At 43.5% G+C, this 25,393-nt stretch overlaps 1 protein-coding gene across 2 annotated transcripts in view; it reads left to right on the top strand.

Annotated features, from left to right (window-relative positions):
- Positions 1-25,393, top strand: part of FGF13 (fibroblast growth factor 13) — a 444,292-nt gene that overhangs the window by 386,181 nt on the left and 32,718 nt on the right. For both annotated transcript variants that reach the window (XM_042974636.1, XM_042974637.1), the window contains one exon: positions 565-668. In XM_042974636.1, the coding sequence (XP_042830570.1) occupies positions 565-668 (104 nt within the window). The remainder of the gene's footprint in view (positions 1-564; positions 669-25,393) is intronic.

Here is a 25,393-nt window from a genome sequence, read left to right as displayed (position 1 = left end):
CTGTAAGAAATACTACTCTGGGAACCTAAGACTACAAAATGCCTTTTTTTTTTTCTTCCAAGGCCTGGATTCATTTTGGGGTTGTTCCATTGGAAATAATACAGATAATTTAGATGAGGGAGTTGCACTGGTATCTTTTCTAAGATTCTAGGAATCTCTCCCCAACTGGTAGATCATAACCATGTCTGTGAATTTCAGCAGTCATCTAGGGGAGCGGTTTAAAATAGTTCGTTGAGGATAGAGCTCTTTAATGTATAGACCGATTCCTGGAAGCGTATCGCTTCAAAAGCATCAGGATTCCCTACTTCCAACACTATACAAACCATAGAATTGTCTTCCAGTTTCCCCAGGGTGTTTGAGAATATGTAGCTATGGTCCCAGTTGTGTGACTGCCACCAGAAATCAAGGGTAGAATACTAAAGGCCCTATCTGTGGGTAAATGTGTATGTCTGTCTATTTTTACCAAGCACCCGTTACTGTTAGAGGGCCAGACCTGCTGGAAACCTTGAAAAGCTATGGAATTCCGAATGATGACCTTGTTTTCACATTCTTTGTTTATTTCAGCTCTGTTTAACCTCATCCCTGTGGGTCTTCGAGTGGTGGCTATTCAAGGAGTTCAAACTAAGCTGTATTTGGCAATGAACAGCGAGGGATACCTGTACACCTCGGTAGGACTTTCACTGTGTTCGTGTTTGGACTATTCTGGTTTTCATCTGATGTGAACTAAAATATGCTACATATGTGTAACCGTTGCAGATTTCTGGGATATGAGGAAGAATGTTCTTGATGGAAATGTCTCCTTTGAAAGGACAGATGAACTTCCTGTGAAAATTCTGTCTATTGCTAGTTAACTATTTGCAGCTAACAATGTTGGGTTCACATCAGAGATCCACGAAACGTTTTCGCACATGATGACGCCTGAGTTATTATTTTATGTGGCGTATAATAGAACGCTCTGGCTGGCTGTCTTGCGTTGCACCTGCGGGGAGCAAAGCCATTTCTGTAAGTCAGTTCAACATCTATTGATCCAGCTTCACCCTAAAGAACTCAAGGCGAGCTCTTCCTCCAGTTAATTCTAGGACATACAGGACAGTTCTGGAAGTTGCTCTCTTATCTGAAGTTCAGTTGGGGGCACATCTGTTGTCTGTTTTTCCATCAAGCACGTTTCGGCCTCTCTGTGTGTACAAATACCTGCTGTTCCCAAGAAATGTGTAAATAATGCAGACGAGACTTCAGCTTAGGAATATGAGGCCGAATTAAGCTTTTTAAAAACGTTTAACGTGTAGATATAGGCAGAGGCGGTGCAGTTACCAGGGTTAGGATTTCCGTCTTATCAGTAGGTCGAGTTACAGGTCGTAGGAGACCACTTAATACGTGAATTCTCTGTAGTCTTCGTTTTGAATTTCCTGTGTTTTAAGAAAAGGCTAGGATGTTGAAAATGGAGAAAATTGCTTGCCCAGCCTCCCACTAGATAGCCTCGAAGGAGGCTATCCGCACGATTAGAGAAATGTATGCCTCTAAGCACCAAAGTGGTACTTTTTTGCTCTCGGCCATTCCCTGGATTTATTGCAAAGCCAGGCGTGTAGAAAGGCTGTTGGGAGATGTGGTGGAGACCGTGTCATAACCCTGTGTTTTCAGAGGCCAAGACGGGAAAGAGGTGAGAGACAAGTAAGACCACAAAGGACCTGTTCATTTGGCAAACCGGGTAGTTTGTTTCATATTACAACAGAATATTATTCTATTGTGGCATAATAATCCTCCAGCCCTGGTCGCTATCAGCATTCCTGTCAGGCCATTTCAGCTGTCGTGTTTGATAAGTGCAGGGGTGTTATTATTTTTACAAATGATAGACTCGGATTTATTGTACTATTCATGACGTGTGTCACTAGTTAATACACTGACTGCTATTCCTGCAAACGATAGGAAAGGGGATTTGTTTTTCAGATTTGTGCGTTAAGGTAAGAGAATTTAATAAAGAAGGATTTTAATTAACCTCATTTAGATCCACAGACTACCTCGACAGGGCCAGATACCAAGGTAGGTCGTTAATAAAATAAATGACTGTTTTCTGAAACTACTGTGCAGGCATGGGAAGGAAATGGAATATATCTGAGGCGTACTTTTGAGAAGGTAAATACCAGATGGCGTAGGAAAGAATTATTAGGCAATAATGACTGGTCAAGAATCCAGAAGGGTGAATTTTTTAAAAATCTTGCAGCAGTTAATTGCTTTTTTTTTTTTTTTAATTTTGGAAATAACATGTAAGTTAAAGACAAAGTCATGTGCGTTAGGTAATATGTCAGGTCCCTCCACTCAAGAAAATCAGGGCATTCAGTATTACATTTAGGGAACTGAGGTCAAAAATGCATAGCCTAGCATTCAGATTGACCGTTATTTTAGCAGATCGGTAAATGCCAACATGAGCTCCTTTCTAAAGAAGACTTCCCGGGAGGAATCAGCCTTGTAGATCCATGGGCTTCCTTTCCATGATGGGCAAGCTGAGAGCAAAATGTGAGACACTCTGTATGGATTTCCCATTAAGGCAAAGCAACCTTAAGTTAAGCATTTCCTATTAAGGAAAAGAATCTATGCTTTCGTCAAGGAGGAAAGCTGTCTGATTGATAATCCTGGAGTTCGTACAGGGAAAGAGATCTAACTCCTCTGCTCCAGGAAAGAATCTGAATCTTCTCCAGGATAAGTTGCCCAGTTCTTCTCATTGCTCCTCATGGAGTATGGTGTGGACTCCCTTTAGCACGTTGACTACCAACCTCAGCGCTCCATTTCATCATCATTTAAAGTATGGTGCCCAGGGGCGCCTGGGTGGCTCAGTCGGTTAAGCGTCCTACTTCCGCTCAGGTCATGATCTCACGGCTCGTGAGTTCGAACCCCGCGTCGGGCTCTGGGCTGACAGCTCGGAGCCTGGAGCCCGCTTCGGATTCTGTGTCTCCCTCCCTCTGTCTGCCCCTCCGCTGCTTGCACTCTGTCTCTTGCATCGTCTCAAAAATAAATAGACATCAAAAAAGTTATTTTTTAACCTATTAGGACGTTATCGAAAATAATCTTGGTGAGGCATGACAAGGGTCTGCCTTAAGCCATCTGCACTGGCTAAAAGGACATGCACTCTTCATGAGCTGTTTTAGACGCAGAATCATCTGGATTTGGAGGGAAAGCGCGACCACCACATATGGTCAAAAGTAAAGTAGCTTCAGGTAGAGATGCTTTTTAAAACTTGCACAATGGTGGGTTATCAGGGGCCCCGGGGCGGGGGGGGGGGGGAAGGGAGAATTCTACCTTTGGCAACTGGTTTGATGGTGAAGCTGTTAACCAAGATGGCGACCAAAGGAAAAGGCAGAACTGGAAGATACCAGGGTATAGATCGCTATAGATCCTTGAAAATCTGAACGTAGAGTCTGAGAAAGATGAGAGCTAGAGATAAAAACGTGGGCGTTCTCGCACGTAGGTGGTGGTTGATGCCACGAGAATAGTTGAGAGAATGTGTAGCATAAGAAGAAAAGAGGGTTTGTCAAATAATATTAGGGAATACCATCACGTAAGTGGCCAGCAGCAGAGAAGGAACTCATTGTGGCAGATAATCATGGTATTACAAAAGCTAAGAGGGGACTTGAGTTGAGGACAAGAGTTGGGGAGACTGATGGAATGGAGTGTTGAGATTCACCTCGAGAAGAGGGATGCTGCTTCTGCGATACGAGGCCGGGATGAGGACAGACGGAGACCTAGGCGTACCAAGTCTGCAGGTGACGGACAAGAAAGTAGAGCGATTTCCAGCCGAAAGACCTGTATTTTTCCCGTGAAGTAGGCCGAGAGGTCCCCTGCTGAAAATCAGAGGCATTGGGGTGGCGTCCGTGGAGATTTGAAAGAGCTGTTTGGGAAAGGGTTAGCCGGCCGACCGGGGCCGGGTGAATTGCAGCTCGAGGGCCAAATCTAGCCCATCACCCGTTTTGGCAAATAAGTTTCATCGGAACACAGCCCCACCCCATTCATTTACTTCTTGTCTGCGACTGCTTTTGTGCCGGAACCCGCAGAGTTGGACAGTTGCAGCGGAGCCCTCAGGGCCCCGCGAAGCCTCCGTTATTTGCTGTCTTACCCTTTACCGAAAAAAGTTTGCTGACGCCTAGTTCAGACGGCGGTTCTCAACTTAGCTACCTATCAGAATCGCCTTCTGATGCTAGCCGGTAGCCTGGGTTGAAAACCGCCGATCTGGGGCCGAGAAAAAGGATTGCTGAGAGCCACCCCCACCCCCGCCATGAAGTCAGAAACCGTGAACTCCTGTGCCCTTTGCCCTTTATTGGTTTGAAATTTCTGACGCTGGTCGTCGTCTTCTGCTCTTACAAGCAGATTGACTTCACCTTTCGGAAGGACTGTTTCTTGAGGTGAAGGAAGATGCTGATCCTTGGAAGCCGTGTCTTCCTTCCTCTTTTCTATCTTCTTTCGCATTTCTGCTTGGACATCCCTCAATTTCTTTGAAATTCACTTCTACATTTTTACTGTTTCTCCCCCCACCCCTTCGGTCCACCAAATGAAGAAACAATACTGCCACGTCGTTATTGGTTCAGAGATAGTCATTTGTTTTCCATGATTAATCTCGGGATTCTTGCACTGTGCCCTCCCCCCTCCTTTTTTTTTTTCTTGTTGCCACGGGGGACAGACTTGATGTAGGCTCAAGTGGCAGGGAGAAACCATCTGTGGCACAGAGAATCATAATTAGCCATTATTTCATAACATATTTACTTTTGTCGATGATAGAACGAAGTCTTTCCGCGACTATAAGGAAATCATTATTCATTGGGCATAGAAAACTTTGTTCATACCTTTGGTTTTTCTTTGCCAATAATAATGAGTTGTACGCAAGCTTTTGAGAGTTCCTCAAAACTTCATAGCATAAATATTTAATAGCATAAATCTGTTTGTAATCCATATTGCAGAGCCGGTTGAAATAAACATTAACTACAGAAAATCAAGAGTCTTAAATGAAAGTATCATTAATGTCCTAGCATCTATTTTAACAGAGGAGTAAGAACAGATATTAGAGACGGGATAACACAAAGTCAAAGCTAAACCCAAAGCCTTTTGTTTTGATTTTGGAATATTTCAGAACCCCGTAGCAGCCTTTTTACCTGCCTGATTCCTTACCTCTCGTCCATGCTAGTTTTCCATTTCCAGAGCGCTTGGTTGTCGCTTGAGGTGTCGTTGGGGTCGGGGTTGCTAACGTGTGGACGCAAGTAGAAATCCTTTGACGAGTAAACCTTTTTCGTCCGTGTATTTCTAGAGAGGACTTACAGGAGTGATTTTACTGCCCTGTCCTGGGGTCCTGGGAGTGCCACAGCAAATGAGACACGAGATCCAAAAGCAGGTCTCTCTGAGGGTCAGGGGCCCAGTCTTGGAATCTGAAGTATGAGGACAGATTTCCCTTCTCTGCTGGATTCTTTCCGCGTACCTTAAATTCACCAAGTTTCTTCTCCCATCCCAGATGTTCATGTTGATGGTCCGGTCAAGATGTTGCCTGATTTTCCAACCATATAGTTCTTGCTATTATTTTTTTTTTTCTTTTGCAACAGTAAACAATCCATTGGGAAAGGCATGGAGTAAATAGCCTGCTCCTGAAAGTTAGCCCAGTTTTTGACATTATATTTTTAGGAATCCCAAACCTCTGTAGAAAAATAAGATAATTCATCAAAAATTTGAGAAATGACCATTGATTCTTAGGCATGCCATCTAAGTTTACCACTGGCTAAACTGAGGTAGAGAAAAATGAACATGTTTTTCCCAAAGCGAGGAAACATAAAAAAAGAGGATCCAGCAGCAAAGGATTTTCTGGGTTTAGCATCCTAGTCCCTGGGCTTAAATACCATTATTTACTGGAAGGTTAGTTTATATTGTCTGGGTGAATTAAAATCAGTTCTGACACGTGTTTTAACTTCAGGCTGTGGGGGGCGGGGGTTGGTTTATGTTAAAAAGGCCTCAGATGCTCAGTACGCTTGTGCAGATTTGCTTTGTTTCTCTGATGCCACAATTTAAGGCCTAATTTTCAGTGCTACGACTTCTCAGGTGTAGCCCATATTCTTATATAGAAAGGATGTTAAAGTTTAGATGAACTCATTGATCAATTCAGTGTGATGAAGGTCCTCTTAGCAAACATCTGTAACTTATAAAAATGTTCCAGTTATGTTAAATCTGCATATCAGCAAGTTCACACAATTTAACTTCTAGGGTTATTGTCATAGAGGCTTATAAATTTAATTAGAATTAGATGGAGGGCAGTGGTTTAAACATTACAGCTGTTGAGGGAAGTGGGATTGACTCAGTTATAAAAGGAAATAGATTTAAAATAAATATCAGCACTCTCATATCCAATATAGAAGAACATGATCATTATTAAATCAAAATTGATTTCTGGGATGGATTTTGCATATAGCCAGTAGCCATCATATATATAATAACCCTACAAAAGCAGTAGACACAAATTCTAACATCTAATTATAGCTTTAGCTTCTCTGTGTACTTCAGTGAATTCGCAAATTGTTGAATTTGATTCGTTGCACATAAAACTAGGAAAGGGTTGACTGTGAAAACTTAGCTTCTCAATTTCGGTGCCTGCATCTGACAGACTTTTTGTTTCAAGTGGCTATGGAATTGAACATTTTTGATGGGCATTTCCGTTTCAGACGAAGGGAATGGCAAGGGCAATTATACACACACAAACATATTTCTGAGTGACATCACGAAGAATGGACTAGGAAGAAAATGAAATTATTTTACAGAAAGAAAAGCAGAGAAGACAGGCACATTTTATTTGTTAGTGAATGGCCCCGCCAGCTCAAGGAGCTCAATTTTATGTTTTAAAGAGGCTTCCAGTGTCGGTGCTATTGAGGTAGAAGTCATTATAATTATTGTATTGAAAAATATGCTGAAGGAGCTGTATTCACTTCGAGATTCCTTCAGAATACCAGTGAATCAGCATAATTTCCAAACCCAAAATACATTTCCCAAGTCCCAGATTATTTCACGTTTAGCTCCCTTTCCATTTCATGGAAGTTTCATTCAAATGTGAGAGAAAATATAGCTTGGCAGTGTTTGACTACGAAATTAGATAAATCTGGTTGTTTGTAACCTCACAGTCAAGTGCCTTCTCCGTATGGTCTCCGTGAAAACATAGCCCAAACTGGCAAATTACTCAGGGTGAAGGTATAGTTTCTTAGGTGGAAGAATGACCGAGGATGGCACTTTCTCAGAAATCAAAGAGACAATCGAAGTTGGAGCCAAATAGAGCAAGATTGGCCCCGTATTCTGTTTTTGAGGCCAAGTTGAAAAAAACATTCAAATGAGAGGTCATGGGGCACCTATTTCAAAGAGCGTCTCATGGCTTTAAGTCAGAAGCTAAATTCACGTTTGTAGGAAAAAAGCCAGTCTCTTGGAACTAAAGAATAAAATAATTGGCAAGAACAAGGAAGAAGAATTTTCGCAAATGAAGCCAGATGTAGGGGGGCAATTCTTGCATGCGCGTGCACGCGTGCACGTAATGTGCGCAAACACAGCACGCATATACAAAGACAAATGGAAGAAACCAGTCTTCTGTTCATTACTCTGTTGCTATTATGGGACTAGTTATTTTGGAATTCCCAGAATAAATCTGTTTTAAATATATATCCTACGCTGAACATGTAATACCTTTGGAGATTGCCCTAGCAACATATTTGGTAATGCTTACTAGCTTTATAGAACAGAGCAGATGAGATCTCTTAGCTACATTTTGTGTAAGTATCTAGTGAGTCTCATGTCTTGGTGCAGACAATGCTGTTAGTCCCTCCCTTCTTATTTATGTAATTTGAATCCACAATCTGATAGAGAAAACAGCCCATCGAGGCCTTTTTTCTTATTGCCCTTTCCCCGAAAGCCGTGTCTTAAAATAGTTTACCTACCAAACTCTATACTCGTTAAGTAGTAGCTGTGATTTTTCTCCACCCCCACTTAGAGAGCAGTGTCTCCCAAAAATTACCTTTTGGGCAAGTATTTATTAAACTGATTAATAAACGTGTATAATAATTAAAAAAAAAAGACAAATCATATTATTTGTGCCAGGCCTCTTAAATATTTAAAGTAAGTTAAAGCGCCCAATTATATAACCTTCATGGATCCGCTCAAGTGTTAACATTTCCAGATTACATAAGAAAGTGAATTACTGACACACAAGAAAAAAAATTTGAAGGCAGCCGCGACTTCCCAATAGAGAAACTTTAAATGAAAGCATTCCTCTGATCGTTATAATAGCTGTAACCAAGGTTAATAACTGGCAAGCCCCTGACTAATGCATTTAATATGTTTTACCCAGGCTGAATGCGTGAATAGGTAACACGTCTGTGCTAAAATTCTGATTAAGTTATTCATCAGATACTCTGATGCTAACTGCTTTTGACAGTCCCGGAAGTGGAGCTGCTGGGAAAGTCAGTTGATTCCTTGGACGGATTTTGCAGACAGCCAGTAGCCATGATATTGAACGCCCCCTTCCATAAGGGCCCCAGATGTGGAGAGGAATTCTGGCTCAGCGTATAACAGGCGTAGCCGAACTTAGAGATGATGTCCGTTTTTACCCAAGGAAAAACAATCATTATAGATAGTTGGAAAAATCAAACGTAAATAACGACCCCAAGGTATTAACAACTTAGCGATAATACGGAGGATGAAAAAAGCTTAACGGCTGCGGGGGTGGGGGAGGATATGAATCATCCTGTAATACTTTCATAATTGACGAGACACCAGAAAATGACAGTGACAGCCTTCGGACAAGAGATTCCAACTGGTAAAAACTCCATTACATATATCAAACACTATATAACAAAAAAGCCTGTGCGTGACAAATCCGTTGCTATAATCTGGCCACAAAATCAGCAAGGCTACAACAACAAAAGTGTTTTGCTTGTTTGTCTGGGTAAAGGGTTCTCAGGAATGTCGTAGCAAGTATTTATCTGCAAAACCAGGGCTAATGAAAGAGCCTCTTTGCACTGAAGAAGTTGAGGGAGAGCCTATAGAAGATCTGGACGCTGAGAGCTTCTTTACTATATCATAACGTTTAAAGCAGAGATCTCCTGAACCACCCCCACCCCCGACCCCAGCACTCTTGGTCTCAGCCCAGTCACACGTGTCAACTCCCAGAGAACCGGAGGCGGGAGATAGTCTAGGAGCTTTGTCAACCAATCAATTGCCAGATCTCTGCGGAACATCCATCCGCAAGGTACTAGGCACCCCAGACAGTGATCGCACTGATCCGTTAGGATGGCTGGAGTTTGCAGTCTTTCGTCATGCGTTCGGAGCCCTGATTGTTAACAGTTGATCTACCACGGGAAGGATTGGCATAAACTGTTCCTCCCCAACTTCTGCAGGCTGGTGATGCTATTTTTAGTCCAGAACTCACTGTAAGAAAATGCCATATAGGGAAACAATTTGAATGTCCTTGGGGATGGGGGTGGGTTGAGGAGGGTGCCTCCTTATGGAAATTTACCAGTTGCGTTGAACAACGTATATCAGAAGGTGAGCACCACACTCTTCAGCAGATCCCATTAAGACCATGTTTGTATGTCCTGGGACGGTAAAATCGAATACGGCAGCGAAGTGGTTTTCAGTTACATCAAGAAATGATGGAAGGCGAAGTGCTTTAAAAGTCTTGTAAGCGTGCGACTCCGCTTGCATAACACAAGCGGGTTCTAGTGGATTCGGCCAACCAAAGCTTTAAGGTATGCCAGAGTCCACCTCCCACGTTTGGACAATGCCGCCAGGAAGTCTCGCCTTCCGGTTTTCTTCAATTTCATGCCGCAGTAGTAGTCGTAGCAAAGAGGAACGGTGCTGACCCGCAGACCCAGATACCTACTTCTTAGGGCCATGATACACAAGGTACATTAACACCTACGACTTTGAGGAGTGCAAAGTATTTATTTCTCCAGAACGGAATTATTTGCCGTCAGGGACTTTTCACGACTGCTGAGGAAAGGGGGTAAGGTTTGGACTCTACCGTCTCCTTTTCCTCTGAGGTCCCTGTTACTCGTGTTACTTCTCTTTGATGAGATGGGTGGCTACCTAGGTAGTCCACACCAGAGACGTTAGGTGGATAAAATTAGGTGGATTTGTTAACGCTGTTTACTATGTCTGCATTCCTAATATCCTTCCCAAGACGGAGGCCATCTAGCGAACTCCTCGCGTTTTCCTTGCATTCCTCTGTTCCCAACTAGAATTATTGGCTCAAACAAAAAGTTCCGCTCCCAGTACGGCTGTCAATAAGTCAAAGCATCCGTGTGCCACAAGGGAATTTGAATCTAACAGTTTTTAAATTTCACATAATAGGCTCAGGAAATGCTTTAACTGCTAGTGTCTCTGGTCTGGGCATGAGACTTTATTTAAGCCAGTAATTAACCTCGAGAGTAGAGCTCACCAGAAACGGGGATAGGCGGTTTTGCTCAGTTCATGCCTCGCTCTGACTCCTGTTCACACGGAGGGCGTGCAGTGCAGCATTTCATCTTACGTGGCTTGGGATCTCTCTGGGTCCACCTTCTCCAGATTTGGAACCTCTGGAGCCTTAGTGAGACTCGCGGAGCTTCGACATCGAGGGAGGGTTTTTGTTGTGGCTGTGTTTGTTTTTCAGGATCTAGAATGCATTCTGGTGATGTTCATCCGTTTGCACGCACCACTGACAGTTCTTGCTTTCGGAGAGGTAAGGGCTTCGCCTCTTGGGGCTCCCCCGCCCCGGGTGTGGACACACAGAGGCCGTGGTTTCACAAGCCGCCGGATGGTAGCGTTGTTTTGGTGGCCGTGTGCCATCAAAACATGCCAAAGGAGCAAGCAGACAGGGGCGGAATAATAATAGTAAAGAGATGTAAGAATTCCAGATGTGCTTGGACCACTTCTGGACTAGATTGGGTTCAGACCTCCCCTCCTTCCCGCCCCCCCCCCGGCATTCGGGGCACATCAGTCTTGGCAGGTTTAGGGAGCTAACATGAAAATGAGATGCGGTTTCCTCCACAGCGTTACCGGTACTCTGAAGTTCTGAGTCACCTCTAAATGCTAGGTTCTACCCTCAGGGTTCAGCAGCGTGGGAGCCGGTGGCCCAGGAGCTTCCTAATCCCCGCCCCCACCTTCGTGGTGAAGATGTGCCCCAAGATTTCCGAAACTCAGTCCGTAGAGGAGATTATGTGATGACCCGTATTTTCTCTTTTTTAAATATTGATTCATTTTTCGAGAGGGCGAGACAGAGCTTGAGCAGGGGAGGGGCAGAGAGAGAGGGGGACACAGAATCCGAAGCGGGCTCCAGGCTCCGAGCTGTCAGCACAGAGCCCGACGCGGGGCTCGAACCCATGAACCGTGAGATCATGACCCGAGCCGAAGTCGGACGCCTCACCGACTGAACCACCCAGGGGCCCCGTGATGGCACGTATTTTCAAATAAGTTTACTGTCATGGCCTTTTTTTTTTTTATCCCATTTGCGCTTATATTCGTACAAGTAGCTGTGCAAGCAGGTTTTAAATCGTTTGATACTCTCCCTGAAGGGCAGGTTTTCCTATTGTTTTACGTAGCATTTTCTGTCAGAATATTCGACAAAGGGTTTTTGTTTTTGTTTTTGGTAAATGTAGAAGCGTGTATGCAGTAGTCTTTTTATGTGGTTGCTCTCCCATTTTGGCGGGGGGCGGGGGGGTGCCTGCCATATTTGTCACAGTAAGTGTGGACTGCCTGAGTTTAAAACTTGGAACAGTGATGCGATTTGATTGGTGCTGTGGTGGGTTTTGTGCTGGCTAAAGCTGACATTAAAAAGTATGCTCAAAGAAGATGGACACTTAGTCGGTTTGGATTTTTACTTTGCTTTAACCACCAGTGCTTAATTGAGTGTTATTATTAACACTACCTGAAGTATTGTTACACATCGTGGAATGGTGACTTAAGTCAGTCTTTGAGAGGCTTTGCAAATGGACAGTCTAGCCTTTTTCTATGTGTAACCAATCCTTAAGTGTAGGTGTCAGTTACCCGATTTGTTTGAGCAGTCCCTTTAACGATAACGATTTTCTTAGCTGACATTACATAGACTTCATCAAGTCCAAAATGCAGTCATCCGGGAAATTCTACCAAGACATCGACATCATTTGTATAAAGGTAAAGGCATATTAAGATCGGTGTGAAACGTGTCATGAGAGTATGAGATATTCAACCCACTGATACCCCGAATAAATAGCATTTGTTAGTAGTCAGATCCTACTTTTCATACGGCTCAGCACTCCTCCACCTGAGGGATCTCAAACCTCATATGAAAGCAGGGCCCCCTGTGGAAAAACCTGGCAAATCTCTGCAGCAAGTTGCTCATTTCTGGCACATTAGTTAATTACTTCACAAATTGTTTACCGCGTTCCCATTTCACTTTTATAAGCACAATGACCCTTCCTTTTTCTGTTGCCAACACTTAATCTCTTAATGAATCGATGACTGTTTCATAGGTTATCAATTAGCATATGGAGTCACCCCGCCAAGTGGCCACACGACATTCTCAAACATTTGTTAGAGCATCAGGGAAAAGTCAAAGCCAACTAGTAGTACGTTTACGCCAGTCAGACATTTTCTCTTAGAAGTTAAGATTTGACCTTGTTCTTGAAAGTTAGCAGCTAGATGTTCAGAAACAATAATCCTCTTTTTCGTGGGGGAGTTTAAGTATTATAGTAATAGAAAAAGCATGTCTTTTTTATGGGATTTTATTAAATCTTTATTGGCTGTTACCGTTGCCCCCCCCCCCCAGCCTATTATTTCATCATGAACCAGTGTTCCATTCAATATATTGACCGTAGCTCCCAAGGCAATTATGTATCATTAGTGGTCATCCCGCTGAATTCAAGGGAAAATTGTCCCTCTAGACAGCTTTCTTGTATTTCCTCGTGGTTGCTAAAAGAGGCTTTCTTACCAATTGAGTTTTAATTCCTGCTTGTAATTGAAATTTTCTTTTATAAGAGTAGCTGGTAGTTCCTTTTTTCCCTTCAGGTTGTGACGCTCCGATTTCAAACGAGAGGATTTTGTGTGTGTGCTTTTGCATTATTGTTTGTTTTGTCTACAGTCATTTCCCTCTCCTGAATTGCTCCTGGAAGGACTCAGTGCCTTCACGTTTTTATTTGGCAAAAGTCCCCGGAGAGAAGCTAGGTTACACGTCCTTAAGGCCGTACTCTGGGCTTCATGGAGATCACTGTAAATACAGAGATTTAAGAAGTATCTGATAAGGGTGCCTGGGTGGCTCAGTCGGTTAAACATCCTACTCTGGATTTTGGCTCAGGTCATGATCTCACGGTTCGTGAGTTCGAGCCCTGCATCGGGCTCTGCCCTGACAGTGTGACGCCTGCTTGGGATTCTCTGTCTCCCTCCCTCCCTGCCCCTCCCCCACTCTCACTCTATCTGTCTCTCTCAGAGTAAATAAATAAAAACTTAAAAAAAAAGTATCTGATAATATCAGACTGTTGCCTGGTAACGTTACAACCTTAATAAAAGCCTGACCCCTCACTTCGTGTTCTCAGAGCACAATAAGTGTAATATTTTCATGTACCTCTTTTATTGCCCAGATGCTGCTTGTGTTTGAATCCGGTATCCCCCAAATGATACTTTAAGCTATTTGTGGATAAGAGCAGTGCCCTCTCCTCCTTTTATATTCGCCACGGTCCCAAATTCATTACTAAAGACCCAGCAGACGCTCTGCTAACATTTAGTAAATAGATGACAGATGAATGTTTGACTCTGTAAGAGGCCGAAGACGGCAAGCAAATAAATGATTTCTCTGTTTCCCGTGGTAAGAGATGACTGGATCAGGAATGGGGCCGTTTAGGAAGGAACTGTTTAGAGACCCAGATTGCACGCGTGTGTCCGTGTGTGTGCACGTGGCCGTGTCTCTCTCCCTCTTCCTCGTGGAGGCATATGTGTCTATCAAGTCTTTGTCGCCATTCCTAAACAGTAGTGGATTAAAAACGCTATTTGAGCAATCGTGTCTTTTTTTTTTTTTTTTTTTTTACATATACGTGAGACACGGTGGTTGAGCAAGTAGTGACGTCATGGTTGGCGCTGAGTGTCACAGTAGGGCCCCAGATCCTGAACCAGAAATCTGGGATGGCAACAGCCCCTAAACTGTGCTCAAATGAACGTACACGTTCGGGCAGCCCCTTTCCTTCGTCTGCCTCTCCGCCACCTCAGACGTTGATGGAGGATATTAGATCTGATTCCTGTGGTCCCTAGAATCTGTTCTGCAAGGAAGAACTACCTCAGCTTTGCATCTGTCATTTAATTTTTAAGGAACTCCATAGTGATGGGGTTGACTAGAGTGCGGGTCCGGTGACTCCTTAGTACTCCTGGTGGGCCAGGGGACCATCTCTGACATAGACGGGTTCTCCCCGGGGAAGGGGACAGTTCTTTTCTATTAGTGATCAAAATAGTGGACCTGGGCTTCTGATGAATCTTTCATGATGCCGTTCTTGTCTTTTCCTTTGCCTCGGATTATCTGGTTTACTTACATAAAAGTAACATTAGGATTCTACTGGGGACATAATTGGGCTTGACCAGTAAAGGATGACAGTTTGTGTCTTCTAATTGCCTCCACTTAATGGCCCTGCTCTCCATCCCACTGAACTGTGGAAAATGTCACATTTCCATGGTCTATGAGTCATATAATAAATGAATGTGTGAACAGTGTCAAAATACAGCAATTTGCTGCGTGTGAAGTGAGGTAGACAGCTTTTGAAAATGGTAAGGTACGTAACTAGATATTTCTAAAGTGAAAAATAGCTCGTTCGGACTTAAAAATATGCTTTTGGTAGTACATGTAGTTATTGTATCACCTAATGAGGGCTCATTTGCTCGCTCTGTATTCGTGCCCCACTGGTAATGACCCAGGAAGCAAATCAAGGAGACTTAAACCTCAGCTGTCATTACCCCATACGACAAGAGAAAAATACACGGTTTGCCTTCGTCTGTTAATATCAGGTTTTCCTTTGCGCCGGTTTGTTTAGTTTCCCCCCTAGTGCAGTCTTCCAAACATTTGTTATTTCTCTTTTCATGCAATTTGAATTAATGTGGATAATTGTGGTAGTTAGAGGCTTTACTCCCTCAGATGGTAATTATCCATTCTATAGTTTCATTCCACACCCAGTAAAACAGCGTTAGAAAAGTTGATGTTTATCAGAAGGGATCTCTGGCTATAACTCAGTATGCAAGATTTAACAAATATATACTCATAGGTCATATTTAAGTTAAATTAAGACAAATTTCCCCCCAAAGCTGCCCTAGTTAGGTACACGTTAACAGGCTTTACTGGCATTACTACAGAATATCAGCAGGCTTCTAAAATATTCATGGCAATCTTCTGTCTTCTATGAATTTATCAAGTCATGATTGCCCAGAATTTATATTGCTTTTTCTGGCAAGAAAACGTGCTTGAGATTTCTTTGGAGGAGTTGTTAGCAGATAAAATATCCAAGTGGTGGTGGTCTGAAGGGAGAGGAAGGGCTAATGTACCAGATTCACTTAGTTTTGCTTGTCTGTTCCTTTATATTTAATTTCATTGACAGTCAAAAATGCTGATGTTTGGGATTTCTGAAAATTAAACCCAAGGAGTTCTGTCCGATTCCCTTACAAATGAGCCAGGGAAAGCTGTTCCGTAGTATAATCTCCGCTCATCGATCTCGAAATGGCAGTGAAAATTAAAGATCACTTTTAGAGGACATTGAATCTGTCATAAAATTCCTATTTACGCACAAATTATTTCATTTTAGAGAAACATAGTGAGATCAGTGTTCCCAGGTTCCTCCTTTGAAAATATATTTGAAGATGCAGTTGCGTATACTTCTGTCAGGAACTATGAGGGTTCTGAGTACATTTAACTTGTAGGACAATGCCGAGGAGTTCACGGGGTAGCTTTCTAGTGTTGACGGGTTTTTTTGTCTTAGGGAGACAGCCCCCCGGCCTCCGTGGTACAACTTTTAGGGGCAGCGTGAATGCTCCTGAGCCGTGGCAATGCCTACGATTTGCTCTCATAATATGTTTATAGAACTGTAGCGGAAGGAATTACAGCGGTAACCACCACTGTAATAATAAGCCACAGCCTTATTTTCCATGTTCATAGGGTCACAGAAAAGAGGGCAATAGTGGGACCCACCTCTGAGACCCAATACGGGCATCGTAAGCATATGCACCCCGTACTTTGATTTGCCAGCCATGTAGCCTTGGCCAAGTTATCTTACATTTCTGACCTTCAGGTTCCTCATCTTGAAGCTGGGTATCCCATATTCCTGGGGTTCAATAAGATTGCCTGTGTGAATTGTCTGGCACCCATGGGTGCTCAAGTGAATGTTTGCGTCCCCATCACGGTGGTTGAATGAACATTGGACCAAGGTAGGCTTCTATGTAACAAAAGCTGGGGAAACATGTCTTGAGGCTCACGCAGTTGTAGAGTCTAGAATTTAATTTTAGGGGCGCCTGGGTGGCTCAGTCGGCGAGGCGTCCAGCTCCTGATTTCGGCTCAGGTCCTGATCTCACGGTTTGTGGGATCGAGCCCCTCATCGGGCTCTGTGCCGACAGGAAGGACCCTGCTTGGGATTCTGTCTCTCTCAAAAATAAATGAATAAGCTTTTTATTTTAATTTAAAAAATAAAATTTAAGTTTAGCTTATAAGGGTGGGTTATGGAAAACAATCAGGTTTTTAGAGCTTTTTCATTTCTTCGTGAAACATTTTGGTAAAGAAAAACATCTCCTGTGGGTGCTTTGTTACCCTGTTTCACTCGGTTGATAAAGCCACGTTGCTCATGCAAGTTCAGGTTAAAGCCTGGGATCATTTCTCGAAAACGTAAGGTCCAGTCATACGTGTGCCCAAATAGGTTGTGACAGGATCACAGCCCCCGACCGCCCTCTCCCTTCAAGCTCTGTTGTGGACCCAGGTTAGGTGTGAATGGGATGTGCCCCGTGTTAGAAATGAGCAGAGATCACGGGAAAGCTAGTAAAAGAAACACTGACGTGACTGAATCTAACAGCTTAGTTATCCATTTCAGGGGATAATTTATTTTGCAACACTGCTTTATTTCCTAAGATAGCATCCCATAGTTCATCGCCAGCCCTGCGATGCTGTTTTGCAGAGGTGTTCTAGCAATGCATGACTGTCGCAGGCAGTACAGGATACGAAAACAGGCGGTGAAATATGAAAAGCTCTCTGGGAGAGGATCAACTAAATTTGAAGGCAGTGCTGGTTTTAAATGTTAATCATATTCCCAACCTTTGCAGTTTCTCATTGGCTGATTTACGGGTAGGAGTTCATGGTCCTGCGAATTCCTTATAAGGAAATCATGGCAGTCTCCCCAAAGATGGTCCACTGGATTTCAGATCATCTACCTTTTTTCCCTTTATAGCCTACCTTTTTTATAGATCGGGAGGCAAAGGATCCAGGTAAGGCTTTCCGAATTCGGTGATGCACAGTGGGGAAGGAAACGTGTGTTCGTGGAAACAAACCGTTACTTAGACATTTAGTTGGGTTTTCCACGTGCATTGATCCCATCCGTGTTTAAAAATGCCTTTGAACCCGGCATGGCCCCGTGAACCTCTCCCGTTTCCTAAGGCTGCTGGACTAGCAGACCTCATAGGGACTAGGTACCTGCGGGTCCACTGGAGTATGGGTTTTCCAGCTTTTTCTTCTTTATGTGTATTTCTGTTGTCTCTAACCTTTGGTCACCCCAGTACATCTATACTAGCCATGTGACTACACACGGAAGATGCTTCTGTTCATTTAAAACAAACATTTCTTGTCTACGACAGAACCTTTCATGGGTAGTAATGATGCCTTAGCACCTAGCATGTATTTTCCCCATAATTTAACAGGAGCTTGAATTACTGCAAAATGCAAAGATTGAGAGGATACAACAACAACAACAGAATGCCTCACGGAGCACTCAGGCCCCATCTCGTGGCTCTCATTCCCCATAAAGGAGGCACATATCTCAAAATATTCAGAATGGTTATTGCCACACGACAGAATCATGTGATTCTTCTGTTTATGCCTTTATCAAAGTTTCTGAAATTAATTTTATTGTATTACCTTCCAGAAGATAAAAAAGCCTGGGGCACCTGGGTGACTCAGTCGGTTAAGCGTCCAACTTCGGCTCAGGTCATGATCTCTCAGTTCGTGAGTTCGAGCCCCGTGTCGGGCGGGCCCTGTGCTGACAGCTCGGAGCCTGGAGCCTGCCTCGGGCTCTGTGTCTCCCTGTCTCTCTGCCCCTGCCCTGCTCACACTCTGTCTCTGTCTCTCAAAAAGTGAATAAACATTAAAAAAAATAAATAAATAAAAGATAAAAAAGCCAGACAGTGGGCTCTTTAGACAGTGTCTGACTTACCTCAGTTTTTCCACTCCCCTTTGTCTGTAGGTGTTGATTTAGTATGAGACATTGTCACGAAGATGCATAGTAGACGATCAGAATTGCTTCAGTGTGCAAAAAAGGGAGTAAAATAAATAATAAAATAGATTTAAAAACCACGAGAACTTTGCTTTTGCGGAACTACTTTTTGCATGTGGTATGCAATATCGAGCTGGAAGCATAGCGGATGACTAGTACGATTTCTCAAGCTTTTTAGAGCAAAATCATGAATAGTTCAGAGTTAAAGAAGATTTAGATTGCATTTATCCTTTGCCTTGGCGTTCATTCAGTAAACCCCATTTCTTGGACTAGGTGACAAGGACTTTAAAATAAAAAAAACTTCGTATATCTAAGCAACATTTCTGTTTGGAGCTATTCACACGTGAGCTCTGCTTTCGCATCATACATACAAAGCGTAGCTTGCTTCATTGGAATAGAAAAGGACACGAAAGGGCATTCATAGAGTTGACAAGCTCCCGGCGGCAGAAGTTCGGCAAGTAGCAAGTTGATAGGAACGATGAACTGATTACTTAGGAAAGTGACAAGAGTTTGGGGCGCTCTTCAGAATCCGAAGCATGAGAACTCCCCAGGGTTTGTCCTCCTCTGTTAGGTTCCTTGACCTTTTCCTCTCCAGTGACCTTTTCCACCTTATCTCAGCCGTCCACAGTTAGGGAAAACTTAAAAAGTGACCTCTGCCCCCCCTTCTCGGTTTCAAGCATCCCACCCATGGACTATAACCTTCTACCTTTATGGTTCATTCCTTCTAGTCCCCTGCCTCTGACAATTTCTTTTGCCCGCTAGAACTATGTGTGTAGGCAGAAACCTTCTCCCCCATTTTCAGTGACTGGCAACATCCCAACCCTAGTTCATTTCGCATCTGTGTCCGTTCAATACCTATTCTAGTGCTGCTGGAGGAAAATGGTTCTGCTGACTGATTTCACTTTAAACTCATGACCATGGGTGGACGGTAAGCGCTAAACCAGTAAGCCTGCTACACAGATCGGTTGTTGACTTTTGTTTTCTCATCTATCGTATGGGGGTACTCACAGAAAACCACATCATAGAATTGCTAGATTTAAGTCACAGGGGCGCCTGGGTGGCTCATTCAGTCAAGCGTCCGACTCTCTTTCGGCCCAGGTCGTGATCCCACAGTTCGTGAGATCCAGCCCTGAGTTGGGCTCTGCACTGGTGGCACAGAGCCTGCTTAGGATTCTCTCTCTCCCCCACTGTCTCTCTGCCCCTCCCCAGCACATGCACCTTCGCTCACTCGCTCACTCTCTTTAAATAAATAAATTAATTAATTCATACATAAGGCCCATAAAATAGCGCCCGGTACCTAGCAAGTGCTTAATTTCTCCTCTTCTTACCCCCCTCCTCCTCCGCCGCCTCCTTCTTATTAGGATTAGCATCATTGGAATTGCCCTAGGTGAATTACTTTGATGTCAACCGACTTGATTATTTCATACCTTCTTTCTCCTCAAGTCCTGAATGTCTCGTCCGCCTCCTCAGGCTAAGATTCTTGTGTCACAGAGAAAATAGAACGAAGAAAATCACCTTGTACTTGCACCGCCTGTCTACGTACCCACATAGTCTTTTTCCCCCCCGTTTTATGTGGATCACTTTTCCTCGCTCCCACATAAGGCCAGCCCTTATCATTTTGCCCCAGATTCACCCCCATATTTCTTTCTTGAGATCATCACTCTAAAAATTGTCCCCCCACCTCCCACGTCATCAGTTGTCCCTCTCTTACATATAGTCCCCTTCAGCACAGGAATGTGCTCTTATTTTTCCCATTTAAATAAGAAAAATCTCCCTTTAGGGGCATGTGGGTGGCTGTCGGTTAAGCGTCCGACTCTTGATCTCAACTCGGGGTGTGATCTCATGTTTTGTGAGATCGAGCCCCACGTCAGGCTCTGTGCTGACAGTGCGGAGCCTGCTCGGGCTTCTGTCTCTCTCTCCCCCTCTCTCTGCCCTGCCCCCACTTGCACGCGCACATGCTCGCTCGCTCTCGCGCGCTCTCTCAAAATAAGGAAAAAACATTAAAAAAATCTTTAAAAACACAAGAAAAAGAACACTCTGCCTTTATTAGGTATCCCTCACCAGCTACCAGTCCATTTATTAGTTTCCTATTGGAACAAAACCCCCGAAAGATGTGTGTACTTCTCTCCGCCTCATCTCCTCACATTCGTAAGCCTGTTCCAACCAGGCTCGTACCGTCTCCACCCCCTTGAATCTACCCAGTTACTCTTTGCAAAATCACCCAACGCCGCCATGTTTCCAAGTCCAGTATCCAGTTCTGTCTTCCTCTTATGTGACCTGTCAGTGGTGTTCGATGCCGTTCCCCACTCCTTCCTCCTGAAAACACTTGGCTTCACTTGGATTCCAGGACACCACACTCTCTTGGTTTTCCTCTGCCCCCCTTACTGGCCCATCCTTCTGTCTCCTTTGCCAGGTCTTTTTTTTTTAAGCTTCTCAGCTTTAGACTTAGGCGGGTCACAGGGCTCAGTTCCTGGACCTATTCTTTTTTCTCCGTTCGTTGACTCTCCTGGTGTGCCACTCTCATGACCTTAAATACTGTCGACATGTGGGTGACTCCCCAAATTCCCTGGCCCGGACCTCTTACCCACACTCCAGAAGCAGGTTTCCAGTTGCTTCCTTGACCCCTCCATTTGGATGCCTAATTAGCATCTTTCAGTTACCTTGTCCAGACAGAAATTGTCCTGTCCCTTCCCCAGATTTGCTCTCCCCACAGTTTTCTCCGTCTCTCGGTAAATGGCAGCCCCACCCTTCCAGTGGCCAAGGTCAACGTCGTCGGGATTACCCCGCCTCTGTTCTGCCTCTAACGTTACACACCACGCGCATCAGCAGGTGTTGGCTTTTCCTTCAAAATATACGCACTTGAGAACCAAACCACTTCTGTCCCCTTCGTTTCCACCTCTTAGGCCCGCCATGGCACACCTGGATTATGGTGACAGCCTCCTAATTAGTCTTCCTTCTTAGCATTCTGCGCCTCCCCACTCGATTCTCCACATAGCCATTCTTCTCAAGTAGAAGTCGGCTCATATAATAACTCCTCTGTTCACATTCCTCCAGTGGCTTGCCCCGAGTTAAATTCAATTCAGAGGCCTCACTATGGACTGTAAGACCCTCTGTGCCATGGTCCCCAGCTTTCTGTCTGACTGCACCCTCCGAACACTCACTGTGCTTCAGTCACGTTGGCTTCCGTGCCGTACCTTCGTCATATCATGACGAGCCCTCCCCTGCTTTAGAGCCTTTGCACTGGCTGTTCCCTCTGCTGGACTCCTCCCTCTGCTGGACTCCTCTTCCCCAGATACCCCCACTGCTCACTCTGGCCACCTTCAAGTCTCTTTTGAGATACCACCTTGTCACAGAGGCTCCCCTGACTAATTTAAAATAGCACTTTGCCCCCCTCATTCTGTCTCCCATTGGCCATCATTTATGGAGCGCATATGAATAGGTGAAGTCACGATAAATATGTTGAATGTATATTTGTTGACTAAAGTGTTGATTGGTAGATTTTATTTGTATGGTTTGTATCTATATACTAGAAAATAAATTACTTGCAGCCAGGGGATTTTGTTGTGCTCACTGTTTCTGTGGAATGAGTGAATATATACACATTTATTTATTGTCGGGCTCTACTAGAATGTCAGCTCCTTGAGGGCAGGGTCTTTATTTTGTTCAGTCTTCTATCCCGGTGCCCGGAACAGTGCCTGGCTTAAAGTGCATGCTCACTACATGTATGTTGAAATATTCGACTAATTGGTTAATTTGTTCAGGCTTTCAAGCTGATTCACCTTGTTTCAACCATTTCCAAGAATAGTGCTCAAAGTCAAATCAATGTGACAGATAAATCCCCAAGTGTCGTATGAGGAAAATGTAATGATAACTATTGACTGTGTTTCTTAAGATTCAGAATCTTATCCAACTCCTTGATTTGGAAATGTTGATTTATTTTAAAAACTTCTAAATATAAATATAAAATCCAAGGGTTTTTATTGCTAGGAGTATTTCACTATATGAAGCAGAGATGTCATTCAGCCTAATTTATAACTGAACCTCTGTAGTCTAACCAGTGATTCCTTTCTCGTGTGTTTAGATTTGTTGCTAGGAAACAACTGTTTTAAGTATACGTTTATTTCCACTAAGAGTTATTGAATCCATTTTAATATTCTTTATGATGCTATAGATTCATAGACGGTGGTGGTGGTGATGTGTGCGTGTGTGTGCGCCACAGCTGAAGAACAACTTTGAGACTTGCCATCCAGTTCACACACACACACACACACACACACACACAACCCACTCCCTACTAAAAAAGAATTACAAAGTGGGTCACTCTTATAAAGTATTTTTAAAGAGATGCAGTTATACCTATTCCCTAGATTAACTAAACTATCTAATTCCTTTCTTTAGTAAGGGTCGTGAAATGACCCGATTTAATGACAGGATGTGTAATTAACGCTTCAGTTATTTACATGTGAATTTAGGTTATTTGAGGACTCCAGAAGTTTGTTCACAGGTACTTTTTTCACTTCTAATTTTTATTTTACATGAAAATGAAAAGATGTTAAATATCACCCCAAAGTCACCATCCAGAGATTTTTGTGTCTGTCATCCATATGCCTCTTTGTGTGTGTGCGTGTGTGTGTGTGTGTGTGTATACACATATATGTACTCGATTGTACGTAAATGTGATAATTCTATATGTGCTGTGCTGTACCTGGCTTTTATCACATACATCTTGTACACGTATTTCTATGTCAAATCCGCATTCACATTTTTAAAAGGTAGATGATATTCTGTTGTGCGTTCGTACCATAATTTGCTTATCCGATCCTCTACTGGTGAAGGTTTAGGTTGTTTCCTTTTTTATTGTTGTTACAAAACATTTTGTGGTGAACATCCTTATGCATGCATTTTTAAAATTTGATTTACGAGTATTTTTAAAGTTTCTTCTTTAGTGTTGTGATTTTGTACTCTAGATAAATCGATTGTTAAACAAAAGTAAGTTTCTCCCCTGTTCTGTTTTTTAATTATTGTAAGTTTCAAGGTAGTGAAATTTGAAGAAAGGAGATTTTACTCTGTACTTGGCCCCAGAGCCCTCTCTTAAAATATATTCAAAGGGAATGAAAGGGCTCATTAACAGATAGAGCTATTTGAGTTAAAGATCAAATCTGTTGAACATTTTCACTTAAATATACCAATCTTATCTTCTTGACATTATGTGTTATGTTTGATGCTGACAATAAAAACTTTGGTATAAGCTATAATTTCTGCATCCATGCATATTCAGGTCTGAAAATGAAAGAATATGACAGGTTTGCATGTAGCAACTTCCCACCCACACATTTCTTTCCTTTCTGATTCTGACACTTCAGCCTTTGAAACAGTTCCCATGAGCAATACTGAGATTCAGACTATTTAGATCTAAAGGAAACAAAAAACCCACAGGATCTTCTACTGCTTGTATCTAGCACCTGGAAACCTCTTTGAAGAAGTGCTGAAATGTACATCATGCTGTTATTTGTTATGCACACAGGAGAAATCCTAAGGATATTTTAGGGAGAAGAAGGAAGGGCAATCTAGAGATAGTAGGGAGCGCATGAGGCCAGAGGTGAGGGAGGGAGCCCCAATTCACATGATTAAGCAACATATTTCCAATGTATTCTTGTCCACTTATGTGGCGATTACATGTCACTTTAAGGCAAAGGTATCCCATTTCGTCCTCGGTGTTTAGCAGAAACCAGGTGAAACAGGAAAAGAGAGACCTGTGTTGGAGAAAGTCTAGGTTTAGCATCCGGAGAAGGGGTTTATTGATAGCTGTCTGAAGTAGACTGGATCCTTGAAACATCACCTTGTTCTGTGCCTTACAGAGCCAGCCTAAGTCCAAGGGGGGGTACATTTCCCTCCTAGTTATCCAAAATTCACTACAATAGCTATAAGATTTTTTCATCCTTTATGGAAGAATACTGGTATCGTGAAGGGCCTTACAGATCATTCGGTTCAACCTCCCTCTCCCAAAAGAAGGCCTCCTCTTGCTTTTCAGAGTTGAGCTCACCAGTCTTTCCCTTGATCCTATCCTTTCCCCAAACCATGTAGACCCAGACCCATCAGTTGACCTTTTTTCCCATGCTTCCACTACCTCCTTGACTACTGGCTGTTTCCCATTGGCATACAGATCGTTCAAGGACTGCCTGTCCTAAAAAGTCCTTCCTGAGACTCTCTTTCTCCCTCAGACTGTTTGCCTGCCTATTTCCCTTGATAGCCAAGAGCCAACTTAATTTGTCCTGGCTTGCTTTATTTTCGCATCTACAGCCTAAGTCCTCAGCCCTTCCCATTCTGTGTTCTGCCCTCATTCCCAACCTTAAACTCCTGTTGCTAAGGTCACCGGTGACCTCCAAATAAAACCCATTGTTCCCTTTGGCCCTTACCTCGGTTCTCTTTTCTGCAGCATTGGACCCTGCTGATCGCTTCCTCCTCCTCATTGAAACGAACTTTGGCTTTCCCGACAACGCTTTCTGTCTGTTCCACAGCACCACTATTGTCCTTTTGCCTCCTCTCTTTCTTTCGCCTCTTCTTAATGTAGATGTCTTCCCTGCCCCTAGGTTCCAGCCTCAGTGGCTGCCCGCTATTCGCTACGTTATTAAACGTGTTCTGTTGGCTTCAGTCATCATCCGTATGCATAAAGGTTTCCTCTTGAGAACCAGGCATGTATATCCAACTGAAGGCACATCTCCCTTTGTCCGTCACCGATGGCTCTTGAGACTGAAAGGAGCCAACAGTGGATCACTGCCTCTGTCTTCAAAATAGAACAGAAGACCCTACTTCTCACTCTGTGGTGTCCTAGGTTGAAGCATTCTCCAGCATCATTAACACATGATACCTAATATTTACCTTTAAGATGCTCGCAGTGGTTAAGAGGGAGGGCTCTGCCAGACTCTGTGGAGGCGAAACCCCCC

Source organism: Panthera tigris, chromosome X (assembly GCF_018350195.1).
Source record: "Panthera tigris isolate Pti1 chromosome X, P.tigris_Pti1_mat1.1, whole genome shotgun sequence".
NCBI lineage: Eukaryota > Metazoa > Chordata > Mammalia > Carnivora > Felidae > Panthera > Panthera tigris.
Note: the sequence above shows the minus strand (reverse complement) of the source record. Positions and strands in the feature narration are given on the sequence as shown.